The sequence below is a fragment of the Perna viridis genome, chromosome 4 (assembly GCF_037379345.1).
Source record: "Perna viridis isolate PV_CMFRI_1.1 ecotype Kerala chromosome 4, ASM3737934v1, whole genome shotgun sequence".
Classification (NCBI taxonomy): Eukaryota; Metazoa; Mollusca; class Bivalvia; order Mytilida; family Mytilidae; genus Perna; species Perna viridis.
The window spans coordinates 14,413,518-14,434,135 of NC_142448.1; the positions used below are offsets into that span (position 1 = coordinate 14,413,518).

At 31.0% G+C, this 20,618-nt stretch overlaps 1 protein-coding gene across 7 annotated transcripts in view; it reads left to right on the forward strand.

The window, feature by feature from the left end:
* The window catches only part of LOC148618981 (rho GTPase-activating protein 44-like), a 42,459-nt gene extending 23,749 nt beyond the window's left edge, over positions 1 to 18,710 (forward strand). Inside the window, exons 13-20 of one of the 7 annotated variants that reach the window (XM_088578444.1) lie at positions 897 to 971; positions 2,860 to 2,976; positions 3,298 to 3,377; positions 4,307 to 4,951; positions 11,009 to 11,210; positions 11,607 to 12,004; positions 12,745 to 12,763; positions 14,705 to 18,710. In XM_088578444.1, coding sequence (XP_088434570.1) covers positions 897 to 971; positions 2,860 to 2,976; positions 3,298 to 3,377; positions 4,307 to 4,951; positions 11,009 to 11,210; positions 11,607 to 12,004; positions 12,745 to 12,763; positions 14,705 to 14,720 — 1,552 coding nt within the window. In that variant the 3' untranslated portion in view covers positions 14,721 to 18,710. Of the gene's footprint in view, positions 1 to 896; positions 972 to 2,859; positions 2,977 to 3,297; positions 3,378 to 4,306; positions 4,952 to 11,008; positions 11,211 to 11,606; positions 12,299 to 12,744; positions 12,764 to 14,704 lie in introns of those variants that run through there. The other 6 variants (XM_088578443.1, XM_088578441.1, XM_088578445.1 and 3 more) reach the window with 6 other exon arrangements.
* The last annotated feature ends 1,908 nt before the right edge of the window (positions 18,711 to 20,618 follow it).

Sequence of the window (20,618 nt, forward strand, 5' to 3'; positions counted from 1 at the left end):
ATGAGCCTGCATTCATTTTAACATTTTCTGTGGAAAAACAAAAATAATAGTTAAATTTACTGAACTTGATTTTGACAAACAAGTACTCAGGTATTTATTCCTTACTTGTTGACATCCATAATTGAAGATATAGTTAAAGTTGGTAAGCTTTAGCTATAAAGATTTGTATTTTTTAAATGCTCTTTAATATTTACCCTCAGTACATGAATTGAAATACATAAACCCGAAAGTTTTTACAATAAGGAATTTCTCAAAAATAAAATCATAATTGTAGTGAAACCTCTCTTGTTTTAAAGTCCCTTATATCAGTTTAAATGTATTTCAAACCTTGATAAACTGAACACCTGTCTAAACCAAACTGATTTTTAAGGCCAGAAGGGATTTGGTTACGTTTCATTGTATTATATGTAAGTTGAACAATTTATAAAATATGATTAATAGGTAACTCTCATATAATAACAGTTTCTTCAACGCTACTGAATTTCTAAGTCAGTACATGCAAAACAAAGTTTGAACCCTTTCAATGCCTGGGAACATAAAACAGTTAAATTCATTTTATATGACTGCATTAGATTTGTGGTCATTTATTGTTATGGTATTATTGTCATTGTTGTCTGTAGTTCCTGGACAATAACTGGAGTAAAGATAATGAATACTTATGAAATTGTTACACTGACCTCATTTATTCTGATCAGAATCTTATGATTTGTCAAACGTTTATTTACCATCCAATTAGGGCTGTATCTAAACTTATACACTTATATATGCCCCATCTGATCATGATTCATCCTTTGTGCTTGCATCAAGCTGCACCCTACAAAGATTTTATTACATATAACTTATGCCTTATTCTGTAGTATTATTGTAATAGATCAATATTGATTTGTCTATTTCAGACCCCAGAATCAGAGACTACAAGCATTGTGGACTGTGGTACATGACTTACCTGAACCTAATTATGTAAACTTTAGGTAAAGTGATGATAGACTGACAGGGTTGATAATTTTATTGATATTAATAATTAAAACCTATCTGGTGAAAACTGTTAAAGGAAGAGCTGAAAGAAAGTGTAGGAATGGATTTGCGTTAGAAATACTGGATTTCAAAAGCTGTCAAAAATAGCCTACTTTATAGTGAGACAAAAAAAACAGTAGTTCATATCATTTACTTAAGAAATGGTTGTTGAGACTCAATTTAATTACTGTTTTACCTTGGGCTGGCCACTTATTTTATCCCACACTATTCACTTTTGCTTGGGATAAAATAAGGCAATACAAATGGTCAGCCTATGGAAAAATAATGAATTATGATCAAATGTAGTCTCAGTGAATTATTTTGATTCTAATAGGACCAGTTTCTTCAAGTTTATGAAATGACACAGTCTATGAAAAGATGCAGTGTTGCACAAAATGGTGACCATTCTGGAGCAAAATTCTACTGTGACTTTGGTAGAACTCATCTATATTATGACATCCGAAATAAGAATATCCTGTGTCTTTGACATTGGTCATATGTTTATTGCCATTTTACCATGGCTATGGTCTAAAGACATTTTGTATATTAGAATCAACAATAAGTTTCACTTAAAGTTCCTTGATAATATTAATGATCACTTATGTACTGTGAAAGGCTATTTTGAATTTTGATTTGAATGGGTTTGGTGTTTTGTGTAGTTGTATTTTTTTTTTGCAATTATTTTTACAAGAAAGTGCCCATTTCTTATCCAACAAACATACATATAGGCCCTATATATAAGTACTGGCATTGTGATTGGACAAATTTTACAGGAGTTATGGGACTTTTGCACTTTCAAATTTTTAGTGGCAGCAGGGGACATGTGGCTATGAGTTGCTTGTATAGTTTTAAATAATTTGGTCATAATGGTTTTCCTTTTACCCTTTCTTGGGTCTTGCGGTGGATTAAAATGAGGTTCTGAATCAGAATCTGGGGAAAGTGATTTTGTTCATACATATTTTATTTGTAATGTAAACCACAATGGATTAGAAACAAGCACAAAAGCATTTGAAGTCTCTTGAAATACAGTCGACTCCACTTAATCGCATATCGCTTTATTGCATATTTCGGTTATTAGCATAATTTTCTCCTGCACAAAACCATTTCCTATTATTCTATTAGGGAAAAAAAATCGCTTATTTGCATAGGCCTTGCAGGTGCATTTCGGTTTATTGCATAGAGAATTTTGCCTCATCCAGGTAAAGACAGGTTTTCCCAAATTCTATTTTAAGCCTTCGGGTCATAAATATGTCAATCATATTTATTGTTGTAAAAACTAGGTTATCATCAATCAGGGGGTGTTAATAATGGATTAAAAACATAATGGACATAAAAGACAATTTAAATGATTTCTAATTACATTAAAGTAAACAAGCACCTAGGTGAACAATGACTTCTGACCACATGCCAAACATCACCTTATGATGCAGCTTGGGGTTCAGTTTGGGGTATTTTTTGTCCCAATTTAAATTCTTCCGACTACAAATGATTATCAATGTAAATTTAATTTTCTTTAATGAGCTGAACAGTTTTTAGTGAGCTTGGGTTACTAGGCATAAATATCAACCGAAAATTAAAAGTCATTATTCATTCAGTACAATGTCTAATGAAATTCAACTACCCTAAGGTGCCCCATACTATTCACACTTCATAGGAATATATCGAGGTCAATGACGCGTATAATACACTACTATCAGTGTATATGATTATTATTTTTATATAGTTTTGTTTTTATTTTAAATGGATATTCTAGAATAACATTTGGTAGCTGGAGTTTCATTTTGTCATCTTAGCTCACGGTAACTCCAGTTAATCATATTTTTCATGGTAAAACATTTCTTTCAGATATTTAATAAAATTTTTGTCCAAACTGGTAGAGAAATCAGCTGTCAATAAGATGACTCCTAGTAATATAGCTATTGTAGTTGGTCCTAATCTTCTCTGGCAAGAAGGTGATGCTGGGTATGTATTAATGTGTATTGTTTATAAGTAAAATGGCATTCTCATTATTATCAGTAATGGCATATGAATACTATACATATAAAAAATGTGTCTTTTATAAATTGAGACTTGTCTGAACAAATTGTCATACCACAGTATTTTTACAAATATGACTTAAAAAGATATCAATATTTAGATATTTTATAAATTTTAGGGGTTTATAAAATATCTTTTGGGTTTCCGCATTTACAAAAAAGGGAGAAAGTAAAGAAAAGGAGAAAGACAAATACTCTTACAGTGCTTTGATTTTTTAATGATGTCATTTAATTTCTGTATTTTTAGAGCCAGTATGGCTTGCAGTGGATCTGTTAGTACCCTGATAGAAATGATAGTATCTAATGCTGACTATTTTTTCCCTGAAGGTAATATTGATATTTTTAATAGCCTTGGATGATCAAGTTTCATTTTTTCAATTTGCATCTTTGCTAATTCAACAAGTTACAATGCATTATGATTCTCTTGACAAGGGGTATACTGAATTGTTAAAGCAACAAATATAGTATGTAAAATATTTCCAAAATCAAAAAATCTTAATTTCTTATTGATTTTATACCTAAATAATGGTATCTCTCTCATACACTATATGATGGCAAACTTATACATCTAGGATTGGTGTCTAAAATGTAATGTTTTTCTTTTCAGTGAAGCAGTCTTTCACATTCTTTACATCTCCTATGTCTCCCACACATTCTGTTTTGGGGTTTTTCTCATGATATTTTGGGCTTTGTATAAGCTGCTTAATGCTCAAAATCAAATATGAGAATGATTTTCTTCCTTCAAAATTTTTTGTTGTGCATGAATTACGGGTTATGGAAGTTAAATTAAAACATTTTTATTCTTCATTTATTTTGATCATTATTTTATAAATTCTAAACATGGATAATAATGAAGCTTTTAAGGCTTTACAATATACAGATATACAAAGTTATGATTCAGGATACATGTATGTGATGGTTTGAATATTTACTTAAAATGCTTTGTGATCCAAACCTTTAGTGTAAGGAACCCTACACTGGCTTGAAAGAAGAATTTATTTATAGCAGTTACCTCTGATGGTTAGAATAGGTCATTTGAATTTAATCCTCTTCTCTCCATATTTGCAAAAGGGCCATTAATCATTTACTCCTTGCTTCTCATATTCATAAACCTTTGCTGCATGTGACACCATTACTGGTACAAAATGTATATCCAAGAAATAAAAAGCATTTATTTGAAAAAAATGAATGGAATCTTAATCTGTTTTCTCTAAGCCACATATAATCATAGGAATGTTTTGTAAACTCTTTAACAGATTTAGATTTTCATCTAGTAAAAAAAGGCACATCAGCTCCTAGATCCTTGAGTAGTTCTAGTGACAACAGTACACCAGTTCCTACTGCAGTTGTTGTTCCAGTTCAAGCAACTAAATCTCAATCTTCTTTAGCGAAAGCATGCGGATTGATAACGTCTTCTGCTACAGCACCTTTTACCTTGCATACAGCAGAAAGCATGTCACATGATACTACTGAAACTGATGTATTTAAAGACAACATGCAACCTACTTATCAAACAGCTCATGGTAATCAACCACATAGCACAGAACATAGCCCAGGTGAAAATGCTCTGTCATATAGCTCACCACGTTGCAGTGTAATTAGTCACCATAGCAATTCTCTAACAACTAACACTCATGCTCCTAACGATAGCTCTGTGTATACTCGCTCGAGTTCTGTTCCTCCTGTAGCTAAGAGTGTCCACTCAGATGTCTACAGCACTATGTTTGCTCTCCACTCTCTGGGTAATGGCAATGTTTCCAACTATATGACTAAAGTTCGAGGGATTCTTGACGTGAGACATCAGCAGCCTAGAGGACCTTCAGTCTCCAGTGGACAGATCAATAATCTCGGGAGAAGTGACAGGGTATCAAAGGCAAATAAAAGATGTTCTCTTCAACCAGGTCAGGTCAAAGTTCATTGTCTTTTATATACTTAGCATGTGTTTGATTTTGGGCCTTTGTATATTCAGTTTGAACCTTTTTTTCCTCATTATATGGACTGCTTTTTTTTATTTCTATCTTTTTTATTTATTTTGTATTCATTACTTATGTGTGGTGTATGATATGAAAAATATACATTGGATCAAAATCAACAAGTCAGATCTTATTGTATTTCAACTGAATTAATATACTGAAGCTCTAGTTTTTTCCCAGAGAGTTGTCTCCCCTCCACCAAAAAGATTTACTAAATCTTATATGTATTTTAAATGCGTAAATAATGAGATAAAGGTTTATAGTGATGATAATAAAACAAGACATGTTTCCATGACAACAAGAAAGAATATTTGCACAGATTTTGTTTGTTTGTTTTTTTTTTTTGCTATTTCCCTTCAAAGAACTTTTCAATTTGAAATATTTATGCACATTTTAGACAAAAAAAGTTCTTCATAGATTGATTTGGTAAAAAATTCTTATCTCTGTAATGTAAAATTTCCTCACAAAATTTCCCTATGTTTATTATGACAAATATGAATTTTTTACATCATTGTGATGTCATGAAATCAGTTAAATTTATTATTAACGCATATGCTATGTTTGCCTTTTAATTAAATGCAATATCTGACAACTTTAGTGTCCACTTTAAGGATAGAAATCAACCTTAACACCCACCTTTGGGATATAAATCAACCTCTTTGCCAACTTTTTGTTTAGAAATCAACCTTGATGCCACCATGTTTTACATTTTTTTTTGGACTTGGTCATTTTATTTTGTAGGAAGTTTACAGATTTTTTACCAGAATTTGTTTATATTATGAAAAAACTTCCCAAAAGTATTTATAAGGTCAGAAATAAGTTCATACAAATTTATTTTTCAAATTAGTCAATGATTAGTCTAAGATTATTTTAGAGTCCATTGGATGTAGGTCATAGAATATTTGAAACTTGTATTACATGAATTTTGGGAGCAGAATACAAAGATTTTGCATGGAGTGTGTGAGTGTGTGTGTCATTACACAAAGAAGGTTCAAACTGCCAAAGAGTTTCAGAAATCAATACCAAACATTGAATCTGCCTGTTTCTGATACCCTACTGCTTGCTCCTGCCATGTGACTAATGGATGTACTGATTCATTGCATCTACTCCATCAATACATCAATTATCTTCATTTTGATATTTAGGAATTTTCCCATTGACATCTCATTGTAGGAATTAGATTTTTTTATTGTTGATATAATCCATTCAAACACATGGTAAAAGAACAAGAAACTACATTTAGAAATAACTAATTTTTTCCTCCATATAGAATGTAACATAAGAATAGTTTGAATGAACTATTTTCGTATTATACATGTACATATAGGAAAGGACTTCAAACTTATTTTTTCATTTTGGATTTTAACATCATATGTATTTATGTTAAATACATTATAAAACAAAGAAAAAAATAAAGCAATTCTTAACTTTATGTGTTATAAAATATTACCTGTATGCAATCATAAAAGCTTTATTTCTGTATTTTTTGCTTTCCCTGCTCTTACAAAAAAAATATTTAAGACTTCTGCATTTTAGAATCAGTAGTGTTATGTGTATCATCAAGTATGTATCCTTATAAATGTGCATTTGCCTGTTTTTGTCATAAGACCACAAAAAAGTTGCTGCCCTATAATGGTATCATGTTTTAGTGCAGCGTCCATAGACTTTAGTTTCCAGACAGTAACTTCAGTATAAGTGCATGGATCTTTATGAAACACACAGTGCCATAAGGAAGGCTAGGGTTGATTTAAGGGCTTATGATTTGTAAGAGGCCAAAACTTTTAATTATATATGGACAATAACTTCACTTTAAGTTCAAGGATCTTTATAAAATTATATCGCAAGGTACTATATACTACAAAAGGAAGGCTTGGATTGATTTTGGATGGCTGTGACTTGAAATGATTATGAATAAGGGGCCAAAAAGGGGCCAGACACAAGCATTTTCATGATATCTTGATTATAATGAATCTCAATGAAATTGTACCACAAGGTGTAATACCTCTTATTGAAAGCTGGTATTGATTTTTGGGGTTGTGACTTGTATCTTGTAAGAAGAAAGGGCCAGAAACAAGTATTTTACATGATGTTTGACAATAACTTTCCTTTAGTGAATGGATATTTATGAAATTATAACACAAGGTGGTAATGACAAAAGGAAGGCTGGTATTGATTTAAGTGATTTTCACATGAACCATTTAGGAATTAGGGACCATAAAGGGGCTTCTCATTATATCTTGACAATTACTATAAATTCAGAGCTGTAATAAGTTTGAAAGTTGTGTTATACTAGGGTTTGACCTCTGTCATATCAAGCTGCACCCAGCAAAGCATTTTATTTACATGCAGCTGTGATTGTATTTGTACTTATTGTATTTGCTTTAAGATAAAATATCGAACAATTTTTTTTTGTAAATTGATGTGTTATTTTTTTTTAAAGACTCTTTTTATTTGACTGCAAAAAATTGTGGTTGTATAATGATATGGCACTATCATCTGTGTTGTTGTCATTGTCTGTAGATATTTGGTTTTCATGCAATAGTTTAAATATTAGTTGGTTGTTCTTTATTTAATTTTACAACAAGTTTTCAAACCACAAAATGAATGTTGGTATGGAATTTTGGGATAATGGTCCCAACTGTTTTAGGAGCCAATACAACCACTATTTAACTCCAGTATAGCATATATATATTTATGTTGTTGTTCCAAGATGCTCTATACCACTAAGGTGTACTTGGATAACTTAGGGTGTTTAGATTAGAATTGTTTATGAGTAAAGGGCCAAAATGGGCTATGTGAATGGTAACAGAAATACCAGTGTCCGTCTTGTCCTAATTGTTGATGGAACTCCTCAGAAACCACTTGATGGATTTTGTTCAAATTTTTTAGGATTGTTAGACACCACTTGTTGTTGATCATATTATGTCACAATTTTGATTTGTCAAATTTTACTAGCAATATGGGACTTGTTGAATTTGTACATGTTACATTGAAGGAACTCTTTATGTTTTCTCGAATACTCATCAACTGATTTTGTTAAAATTTTGTATGATTGTTGGTCACAGTTTGTAGTTGATCATAATGTCCGCTCATTTTGATTCCACAAATTTTACAGGAGTTATGGGACTTTGTTGAATTTGTACATGCTACACTATAGGAACATTTTTTGAACACAACTTTTCAGATACCGCTTAGTTGATTTTTGGAATTTCATAGGATTGCTAGTCACCATATGAAGTTGATTGTCTTGCCTCACTATTTCAATTCAACAAATTTTACAGGAGTTATGGGACTTTGTTGAATTTGTACATGCAATACTAGTGGAACATATTGTGGATGCAACTCTTAGGATACCGCTTGACAGATTTTGTTAAAATTTCCGAGGATAGTTAATCACCATATGTAGTTAATCATATTGTGCTGCCATTTTGATTTGACATATTTTACAGGAGTTATTAGATAAGACCATTGATTTGGTTGAGCAGTTTTAAAACTATCATTGCTTTACAAGTTGTTTTGGCAATTTAGAATTAACAAAAGAGTGTTTTAATAAACATTCATGTAGTTAAATATGTCTCAAGTGTGAACAATAATTATCATAGATTTTACTGATTAATGTTTTGATAACTTTATAGTTTAAAACTTTTATTTTTTTTAACATTTTATTTATCTCTGTTAAGAATTTTAATTATTCATCTATATTCATTGGGAGCTCTTGAAAAATGACATGCTTAATATCTGGACAGAAATGTGTTCTTAAAACACCCACTTTCTCAACTTATTTCATGTCGGTGTTTTGTTTAAATTACTTCAAATTATGTATTATATAATTATATATGTTTAGAGATATTAGATTATTTAATATTTTTTCAACGAGAGGGAGTTTCTCATGCTGATTTCGTCGAACGGCTTTGCCCTGAGACAAGATGAGCATGAGAAACTCCCATGAGTTGAAAAAATATTTGATAATCTGTTTATCGCTGTTTTGCTGAAGTGTAAGGTATTAGTTTTCTTTATTTTTATTTTCCTGACCTAAATATGTAAGTTTTATAAGCGCTGCAAAGTTTCCTTTCCGGACTATTTTTTGGCGACGTGCTACATGATGTCACGTATGTTGTGCAGCTGTGATACACATCATTTGAAAAAAAAATCAGTTAACTATGACACTCTCGTTAAAAATTTGTGGAATAATTTAGGGATTTATTCATTCTTATAGGGTTAGTCACTGTATTTAGTCATTTTCCATTATAGACTAGAAAATGATGCCACAAATTAGCCATTATTTCATACACAGTAAACAAACAGACTGTGACTTAGGTCTACAAATATTCCTACGCTGTTACTTGTATGTCACACAAGGACATAGATACTAGCAATAATTTACATTCTCACTCCACTGGTGTGAGATTGAAAATTATCGTATAGCAAGATCAAAGGGATTTTAAACAAAATAGCGATAATTTGAGTTATGTTATAGAATTTGTTTAGTATTAATGAAATTTGAAATCCTGTATTTTTTCCAGTGTGGGCTTTCTATTTCAGTTATCTTGGCCTGTGCATATTTATGAGTGATTTTGTTTTTGGTTCCTGGCTTTGTAAAATGACAATTATTATGTTTTGCACAATTTATTAGTGTTTGAGTTTGGTTCCGCATTTGAGTAAAATAGATATTTTTGTAAGAATTCTCATTTTAAAATTCATGTAATGAGCATGTGGACATTATTGTAATGATCCTCAAAAATTATGTGGCTGGTTTGGGAAAAACACATGATCTCTAATTTTATCATTAAGGAATGAAAGATTTTTTAAATTTGGTTCTAATTAGACTTTCTCTGAAAAAATATGAAAATGTACACAATTATTTCTGATTCTACAGAACTGAAAAAATTAAATTGTGAAAATCAGCTAAGATAGACTTAGTTCATAAGGCTATAAACAACAGACTTTATATATAAGCCTTTATTATGTTGTTTGGAATCAAATTTTGATGGAAGACACACATATATAGTATGAAAATACGCCGGACTTTAAAAAAAAAATGCTTTCAAATGATAGTTATGGGTGTGCTTTTGATTATCTCTTTTGGTGTCTGTCTGTCTGTTCTCTAACATTAGATGTAGTATGCCTTGTTTGTACATACTAATTATATGTATCATTTTTAATACTTGTATGTTATACATGTAGTTAATAAGTGAACTGTAAACCAATTTAATTTGCATATTTGTTGATTACTTGACATATATATAAAAAAAACTAAATTCAATCAGTACCTATATGTACTAACTGTACACATGAACTTGAAACCTCCTGTTCACTTTAATTTCTTAGGATCTGTAAGTGTATGTTGTTGTCTATACTTTGGAATGTAAGGGACACTGCAGACAAACATACCAATCTATCACAGAGATGAAGTACTATAATGTATGCTTGATTTTATATTTTGGTTTACAGCAGCAATTGAGCATATTTATTATTGTATTCATTCTAAAATCAAAAAGAGAAAAAAATATAAATACAGGGGATATATTTAGAGTATAAATATCATTCAAACCATCAATGTCAATCTGTGGATATAAGTAATGATGCCTTTGTGTTCGATATACTGATATAGGAGTATTAGTATAATAAATTTATATGGTAAATAGTTTCTAGCAAGGAATTTTAACTCCTTGTGCAGAGATTGAGTTTATAGGAAATGGCATTACAAACTCTATGCATTGAAGAACCAAAAAGTTCACATGTCCTTATTATTTGGGTTATTGTTGGTTATTTTAGTTTTGGAGATGACTGAAATACTTCATATGATAAAAATCTTATTTCAGGCAACAGTAACCTTCAAACATCTGGATCGTCTGAATATAGCTGAAATACTGCTGCTCGGACGTTAAACTCCAACAAACAAACAAACATCAAACATCTGGATCTAGTCATGGAATTTAAAACAAATATGATTATCTAAAAATGAAGTATGTTTTATTTTCACAGATGTTGAATTTGGACATTTGTCATCATTCTGTTCTTCTAACAATTCCCGATTATCAGATAATTTTGATTTAATCGATCAAGAGGAGGCTTTGGGAGGTGCTCCACCTCAACAGGAGGATGATGTCGTTAAATTAAGGAACAGCAATCAACAAATGCATAAGTCAGACTCTGGATCAAATCTCACAGCACCTATAGCAGAAGCGTATGTATTTCTTATAGTGAAGGTATTTTTATTGTTTAAACTGAAATTAAGAATCCATAAAATAAATATTTTCATGTTACAACTCATTCTAGCGCTTTTGTTCAATCGTGAAGACTTTAAGACAAAGACAAAAATTAAGAATGTCTTTTTATATGAAAGTATATGTTTGCAATGTTATTTAGGAGTTTTCAAATGAAACAAAAACAAAAACAAAAAACTAAGAGCAGTTTGATAATGAAGTACTCAATTTTTTTGTAGCACTACTATTTAAAATGTTCTTTGTATTATATTTCATTATTTAAACCAAACTGATGTCCAGTTGGAAATTTCAAAATGTTCTTTTGCATTTGTGCTGTCTTGAGACTTCCAAAATATAATTCCTTTAATAATTTATAGTGAGCCATCATCCCCCAGATCACATCGGAAACACAAATTAAAACCAGCTCCTCCACCTCCTCCTGAGAGGCCATACTCAATTGCAGTTACAGCCAGCTATTCGAAATCCAACAATCCTGGTCAGTTTCAAACCTGGCCAAGGCAGGCAGTCCCAACAGAATCAAATGAGGAAAAAACTAATGCAACAAAAACAAGGTCTTCACCTGATAAACCACCTTTGGCTGAAAAGCCAGGTGGCCACCCTCACAGGGCTTCCACAATTCATGGCGACAGACCACAAGGACCACCTCCTGATCGGCCGTCTAAACCTCCACCTGCGGCTCCAACTCACCAAAGATCTGCATCTACTGGTAGTTCTCAAAATACTATATCAATCTCCACAGAACAAAATGGACAAGGTAGTTTCTTAAATTCACCTGAATTTGTAGAGGGTGCTGGGCACAAAAATAGCCAAACTAACCGCTTAAGCCAACCTGGTAGTGCAAGGCCATCACGGCCTACACCCCCTCCACCACCTCCTCCTCTCAATAAAAGTACTGAGGACACACATTTGTAGAAATTAGTCATTAATTAGGACTTTTTAACAAATTTGGTTGTTTTTACTACTTAAATTTTGTAACTATTGTAATTTATAATTAATGTATATATTTTTATCTCTGTGTGCAATCAGATTTAAAGACTTTTTAACAGGGCACTAGATGCTATTATCTTTCCTGTAATTCTTTGTAAATTAAACTATGCTGTTATGTCACATATCAGAATTTGTCTATTCATCTGTGTACACTTTCTTTTACATGTCAAAACATTCTGATTCAAGTTTACTTCATAAAACATTAAACCCAATAGTCAATTATCTCATTTTGATCCAAATTACTTCTGTCAGGTCAACTTTATAGAACACAATATTGTAGAAAAAAAAATACATCAAATTATAATGACCTTCATTTCTTATTTTTTATGGCCCACTAATAAAAAGCAAGCTTGTTAATTGTTATTATTTAGAAAGTTATAGGCAAATCATTGGCATTTTACAATTTGTAGTTTTATACATGTACAAAGCATTTAGTGATGTATTGTAACTACAGAGAGCTAAATAATATATAAATAAATATGAAAGTTTTTTGTGAATTCTTGTCAGGAAACATCACAATACCAAGGTAATTAATGACAAACCACTGGTATGTTACAAGTATGTGCATGTCTTATTAAGAAACAAATGTTTTAGATAAACAGACTCTTGAGTCTATGAAAATATTCCCTCTATTGTAGCCCAGTAATCAGAATATTGCACTACCTTTGTGGACAGCTTTCTATTGTATTTGCAGCATGCTTTCATTAATTTACAATTAGCATGGCAAATTAAGGGGTAAACTTGCACTTTTAATGTTGTACTTTCACTGATCTCAGAAATGTGTGCTTCTGCACTTTTCATTTGCTTACTTTTTAATTTGATTATGTCTCCTTGTTATTAAAACTTTCTTTATTTCTATTTCTCTTAACAGAAAGCTCATTTCTTTTTTTTTCTTTAAGTAGACTTGCTTCTATAGAGGTATTTATACAGTAGAAAATATATGTACATGTATATCCCTTGCATGAATACAGATATTGTAGCAGTAGACTCAATGTTAAAGTTGTCAACAACAAAAAAAGTAGAATATAACAAGTAATATTGGGATGCAGGTAGATTTTGTAATTGATTTCTATATTACTATATCATAAAACTATTAATAGTAGTTTTGATTACTAAATAACTAGACGGACTTTCTACACTTTCAGAAAAAAATTATTTGAAAAAAAGTGTTAAATTTTGGGGATTTTTCCTTCCAGATATAATGGTTCCTTTTCATTATATTTTTTAAAATTTTTATCCTATTTGAAGAAATTTGAATTGATGGTCATGAAGATAAGTGTAACTCCATTTAGAATTATGGTACTGGGTGTGTTGTACCAACAGATACTGTTACAATTGGTAAGTCATTGGTACCTTTGTTTATCAGAGGAAAATCTGATTAGTAGCCAATTCTTCTGGCCAGCCACGGTGCTGCCAATTTCACCAACATTCAAATACCAGAAAAAAAACATGGCAGCAAAATATCAATGGAACCAATATTCCTGAAAATTGGATATTCAAGGAACTATGTACTCTGTATGCCATGTGAGCTTTTCCATCACTTTGCATCCATCATTGTTGTGTCTGTTAACAATTTTTCACAAATGTTCTTCTCCGAAACTATTGAATTAGGGTTTCTTGCACAAAAGGTGTGTTAAGATTTTTGATCCATTAAAAAACGTGGTTGTTAAAAATACAAAAAAGTGGTCTGACCATATGTTTTGACTTATATCTTTAAAATTGTAACAGATAGAAGAAAACTGAGACATCTGAGGCCCTTGGCTTAATGAGATCTACCTTCACTGAAAATTTCATGATAATTGAATAACTTATTTTGGAGTTATTGCGTTTTTATGCTTATTTTACCTATTTTTTTGCAGTTATTGGTTATTTATTTGAAAAGTATGTAGCAGCTAGCTTGACAATTCAAGCCTCTAGTTTTACAGGAGGACAATTTTCCCATCATTTCTAGCAGTAAATAATTATACTAGCTATTTTCATATATATATTTTTATAAATATCTTACCAATGGTATCAATATACTGTTCACAGTTTAATGGTATACACTGGTACCAATGACAACTTTACCATTACATTGTAATACCATTTGTAGAATTGTGAACACACCCACTAAATTGTACATGTGGAAAGCTTTGTCAAAAATCATCTTCAAATTATAGGCAATGTTTTTTTTTCTATTTTAGAAGACCTCTTAGACTTTTTATCAATTAATAGTAATGTTTTCGCTAGACTTTGGCAAATAGTGAATAATTAAAGGCCTAGTGCATCACAACATTAATCTAAAACTAATCCATGTTTAGGCTGACTATTTATTGTAAGTCAAATGAATTACTAGTAAATTGTTTTAAGATTATTGCTAAAATTTCTACCAATTCTTTGCCTCTTATATATACAGACTTTTCACTATAATTCTCATGTTTTATTGATTAAGACATAATATTTACAGCAGTTCTGTTTACATTTTTAGCTCCAGATATCACTGAGACAAGTACACACATGTGAACAATTCTGATATGGAAATCTGTATTATGTTTCTGTCATTTTAATTGTATATGTTAAAATTCATCAAGCTACTTTGTCCAGCTTTGATATATCCAGTGGAATAAAATACTTGTAGCATTTATAACTGAACCATAAGGGTAAGATTTAAATTAAATGTTAATAAGAAATAAGCCCAGAAGATTGGAGATGTTATTACTGTTATCTATGGGTTGATAAGGAGGTAGATTCTTATACTTGGCTTCATTCAATAGAATATAGTTCAAATATTGGTAAGTGAGCAAACTTATCATTTATTTGACAATCATGAGGTCTCCAGTGTAGCAATAGGTTTGTATATTTGATGAAAATATCTGTATCAAATTATACTACATTATAATGTCTTTCCAGTATTACGATATCTATTATAAAGCCAGATAAATAAAGTCATTAATTGGCCCAAACTAGCTTATTAAATACAAATACATTCTGTTATATAAACAAGGTACTAGTGTTATATGGTTATTGTAACTGTGTCCTGCTAGCCAGAACTATGCTATAAGCTAATACATTGTATTACATTGATGAACTCAGCCTCAACTCTGCTATGAGCGATTGTTACATTTATAAACTCTGCTATATGCTTTTGTTACATTAATCTTGTTACATCTATAAACTTTGTTGTAAGGTATGATTAAATTGGAGTACTCTGCTATAAACTATTATTACATTGAACTCTGCTATGAGTTATTGTTACATTGATGAAGTCTGTTATAAGTTATTGCTATATCTGGAACTATACTAAAATTCAAAAGTTATTGCTAAATTGGGGTACTGTACTATAAGCTATAATAACATTGGTGAATTTACTTATACATATTTACCATACTATTATAATAAAGTATGTTTCTTAGTGTATGAGAAATTTCTCTTTTGTTAAAACTGGAACAAATGAAGTCAGATTTACTTCTCAATCTATTTTCTACTCACACTTGATGCTGAGACTCCATATTGTTTTTGGTATTGAGATATGCATACCCATTTTTTTCATATTAGTCTCATATAAGTTATTTGCATGAACATGACGTACACATTTTTTTTGAATAGATGATATTAATCCCCAAATTAACTTGAGTTGTGAGACCTTGATTTACTTACATGTTTGGTATTACTGTTTCGAAGCTTTATTTTTATTTCTTTGTTAATGTGACTTGATTGCAAAATAAAAAGCTTAACATAAATAAAACTAGAGATATGGGGGAAGTATCAATTAGCTAATGCCCTTTGTTTTTATATACAACATTTTCCTAAATTTGCTCTTGGTTGAGAACCTCTACCAGGTTGGTAAAACTTGTATGTAGAATAAGGTTTAATTAAATATTTGTAAAAAGTAACATTATATTGTAGATCATTCTGCCTCGTACAATTACTAGACATTTATTTATTATAATGTTTTTTTGTAATGAATGTGATTATTTTTAAGTGCTTGCAATCAAATGTAATAAATTGCTATGAATGTAATGTATATTGATCTTGACAGTCTTTCATTTTTTTCTAACAACATTTTGTCATTGTTGCTTTATGAAAATAGTGCTCATTTTACATATTTTTTCTCATGCTTTCTGCTGTTGATCTTAGCTAGCCAAGGGGTAAAATAAAAGGTGTATTGGAATATATCTTACTTTTAATGTTGATATATATTTGTTATCGAGGGTCATTAGAGTTGGCTGATTTATGAATCTAAATTTAAGGGATGACGACTGTGCGTCAGCTTTGTACACTTTATTGTATTGGTTATAAACACAATAAATTCTTATACACTGCTTCAAAACGATCATTTTGACAAACAACAAACTCTGTACCTCGTTGGGTACATTTGAAACACATACTGAAATTAAATAAATATGTGACATGCCATTATTGAATTTGGTATGACAACTAGAGTTAAACAATTGGCTTGATGCACTAGACATTTAACAATAGGTAATGATTTCCTTGTGTTATATATACTGGCTAGCAATTGTTAATGATGGTTTTTCTGTGTGATTAAATTAATGTTTAAAGCAAAGACACATACTAATTGTAAGTAATATTAATTATGGGTGTAGTTTTGTTGGAAAACACGGGAAATTATGTAAAAAGTTTTTTGGGATAGATTTATTTATTTCAATACATATTCAAGGACAGTATTTTTTTATTCCCTGGTATCCCAAATTACCTAATAAGTGTGTCAGTTAATCAGTCTAGTCTCAGTCTATGAAGGTTGGGGGTCACGTGAGATCAGATCTCATTGAACACTAGTACATCATGACATGGAATTCAAGTCATGTATCAATTATTTTAAACCATTCTTTATTATTGATTTTATTTTGTTACATTGTATTTTATCAGTGAAAATTTACCATTATTTTCTGATTTCCCTATAAAAAATGCATTTTTTAACATCTTGATTTATAGGTAAGAAAAAAATCCTGATTTTCTGAAGGATTTACTTAAAATTTGTTGGTGTTAGTATGAGATTTTGTTACGAACTTGTTTTAATTGGTTTCAAAACATTTTTGAATTTTATCAGCTTTTTGATGTTATGGTAAAATTATTCATCAATTGAAATCATGGCTTATAAATCCTTAGTAATGCCTTATCAAACATATTTCTTGAACACACAATTATTCATATGCTTTATAATTCATTTAATATCTCGGATCATTTGAAGAACTGGTTTAGTTTGAAGTAATGATAGTTATCTTTATTGTATTACAAATATACAGCAAAATTGTAACTTTTTAAATAATGTTATGGTGCACCAAATGGTTCTATCTCTTAGGATACAGAATATTTCTAATATTAACATGCAGGATCAGTCTGTAATATCTTCATCAAGTACTGTCTTTATATATCAACTTTCCTTGTTCTATGAAATATATTTGGAGTATTAAAGTTACAGACAGACGATCCATGCTAAAGAACATATATTTGTGCAGTTTGACCAAGAAAGTTGAACACTTGCAATCTTGCTGTTAAACAGTAAGGTGTTGTTCTATTTGGGTCATCATACAGTTATAGTGAATGGGTCTCTTATGAATGTTTTTCTTAATGTTCCATAATTTCTACAATAGGAAGGTCAAAACTGAAATTAAATTAGGGGGTTAAATAACATTCTTGTGTAAAAATATTAGTATAACTTCTTTTTCCTTGAAATATTTCAATGGCATTTCTTGTAAAGGGTTATATATATACACAACGTCTCAGAATGTGACGACTCTATTTGCTGCACTGCTCCATTGGATCAAATTGATACAGGGAAGATAACGTTAACTTATAGAAGGTTATAGAAGGGTCTGAAAAATTCTCAACGATGTTAGAACAAATTTTTTGGTCATTCCCTCCACGGGACTCAAACTCGTATCACTGTGACATCTATGGGGCAACACCGCCTGCACTAAGTCAAGCCCCCAGACCACTCGGCCAGCTAGGCTATATAAAAATATAGCTGTTGCTGGTCGGGTCATTCCTCCTCGTAGGATTAATCTAGGGCTGTAACTTAGTACATGATGTATGGTATTACGGGACAGTATATATATGTATCGATTACCATATGGATTATTTAGTGAATGGGAGTCATAGGTCAGAAAAAATGAGAAAAAAAAACATACATTAATTTATTTGTATCCAGGTGTCCTCCATGGGACATGGAACATGGAACAGTGTATTGCAACTAACTGAAAATTAGAAAAGGGTGGATAGTTGATAAAAATATATTAGATTAGAAAATACCTATTGCCTATCAATAATAATGTATTTTAGGAAATTTAAAATCTATTTATATACCTGAGATAGAACAAGCGTTATGTTTCATTTTAAACTTGAAATGAGAATATAGTGCAATGCTTCCTGTAGAAATGGTGTATTATAGTATTACTATAAATCATTCTGTGTCTGCAACCTTAAATATGTTTGTAACCATTATCAAACAATGAAAATTTTATAACATCTTAGTTGTGTTTTATCAGTTATTATGAAGAGATTTATGTTTGTGATATCTGAATGATTTTCCTAGAGGATCAATGTATGTTTTTTTTTACCAAAAAGGATAACATTAATTGATTGATTGATTTTAGTTCAAGGTCCAAATGCAGGTATTATTGTGTAAGAACATTCAGTTGAACAGACAATGTTTTTTCAACTGCTAACCCTATTTAAAGCCATGAACTACATGGTCTAGCGTACAATCATAACTCATTATTTAAGATTTCGTATTTTTACAAAAGAATTAAACAATTTAGTAGCTTGTGAAAACAAGTGGGGAATGCAATCCTGCTAAAAATGCAATTCGCAAAGGACCATACCACAAACATTACATTATAAAAGCCATACTCTAGAATCAGTGACAACTGCTTAATATTTATGCATAGCAAATGCAAAGTAAATAAAGATCGTAGGCTTTATGAGAACAACTTACAAATACAAAATACTGAGGCAAAAAGTTTGCCGTGTAAATCCGTGGTAAAAACTAACCTTGAATACTCAAGTGTATGGACATCACACACGAAAAAACTCAAATTGGAGAATCAACAACAAAATTACCACACTACCATGCTAAACCACCTGCAATAACCATAATTAGAAAGACAATACCGTCGTCAATAACAGTGGACTCAAAACCGCTCAAACCCAAAGAACACCCAAGAACAGAGTATGATTTTACAAGTGGTATTGGCAGAGTTATGCCGAAAATAATTGCCAGTAGGGGTCCAGGGTTTATATTAAGTAGGAGTCTTACCTAAAATTCTGGGCAGTTTAATTTTAAGTACTAAACTTTGTTTAGAGGCGAACAAACATCAGAATTTGATTGAAACACGTACATCCCTATCAAGAATAATTACAATAACCCGGACCAACAAATACTAGGTGTCTTTCCTCTAAATGCACGAATTTCGGTATATTTTGGGAATTTTATTTCAAAGTTCACCTGGCCGTAGGCCGTGTGAGCTATTGCTATTACCCGACGCTTCGTCTTCGTAATCGTCACTATTTTTCCTCTAGAACTACCGGACAGAATGCAATGAAACTGAATGATTCTTCCTTTTGATATTCTGCATACAGGTTATGCTTTGAAAGACATTGATGCCGTTACTTAAGTAGCAGTCCGCATAAGAATCATGCAATTTGCACTGTAAGTGATTGATGTCAGATATTTTATCCGAATTTACTTTAAATCAGTTGGATATATTGGAAAAACAATAAATAAAATGAAAAAATGAAAAATATTTTCACCGTTACCATAACAACGACCACTCCTTAACAACCACCAATTTAGGGTTTAATTATCACAAAACAATTTGAATGTAATTTTATATATCTAATGGTGGAAATATGTCGAACTAGATAACTATATTAATGAAATGTGTCTTAAGGAAAACAATTTACAATAAAGTACAAAGCAATCTGATTGGTTTAGATCTGGTTACCATAGCAACCAAAATTCTTAATTTTTGACATTTTGAAATATACGAAAATAGGCTATGTTAGACCCGTTTTGCCAGCACTAGAAAGAAGATATTACCCAAATGTATGCATAGATGTGTAGCAAGACATCTCCACTGAAACATATCAATAATAAAAATATGTAACATATCTTTGTTTTTGCTCATCTGGAACCGAAATCACCACCCTTAAAGACTTTTCTTCTTCTTAACGCTTTTCATACTAACGTTGTCCAGTCCATAACGTTTTTGTCTTTTGACCTAGACTTCTAATACTTGATATGTTGGTATATATATTCTCAGGGCAGAGTGTTGCGTACCAGAGTAGGTGACATTTGACATTGACCTTTAAGCTCAAGGTCAAATCACATACAAAGTTTGGTATAGTACGATACATATTTTTGTCTATGCCATAACTTT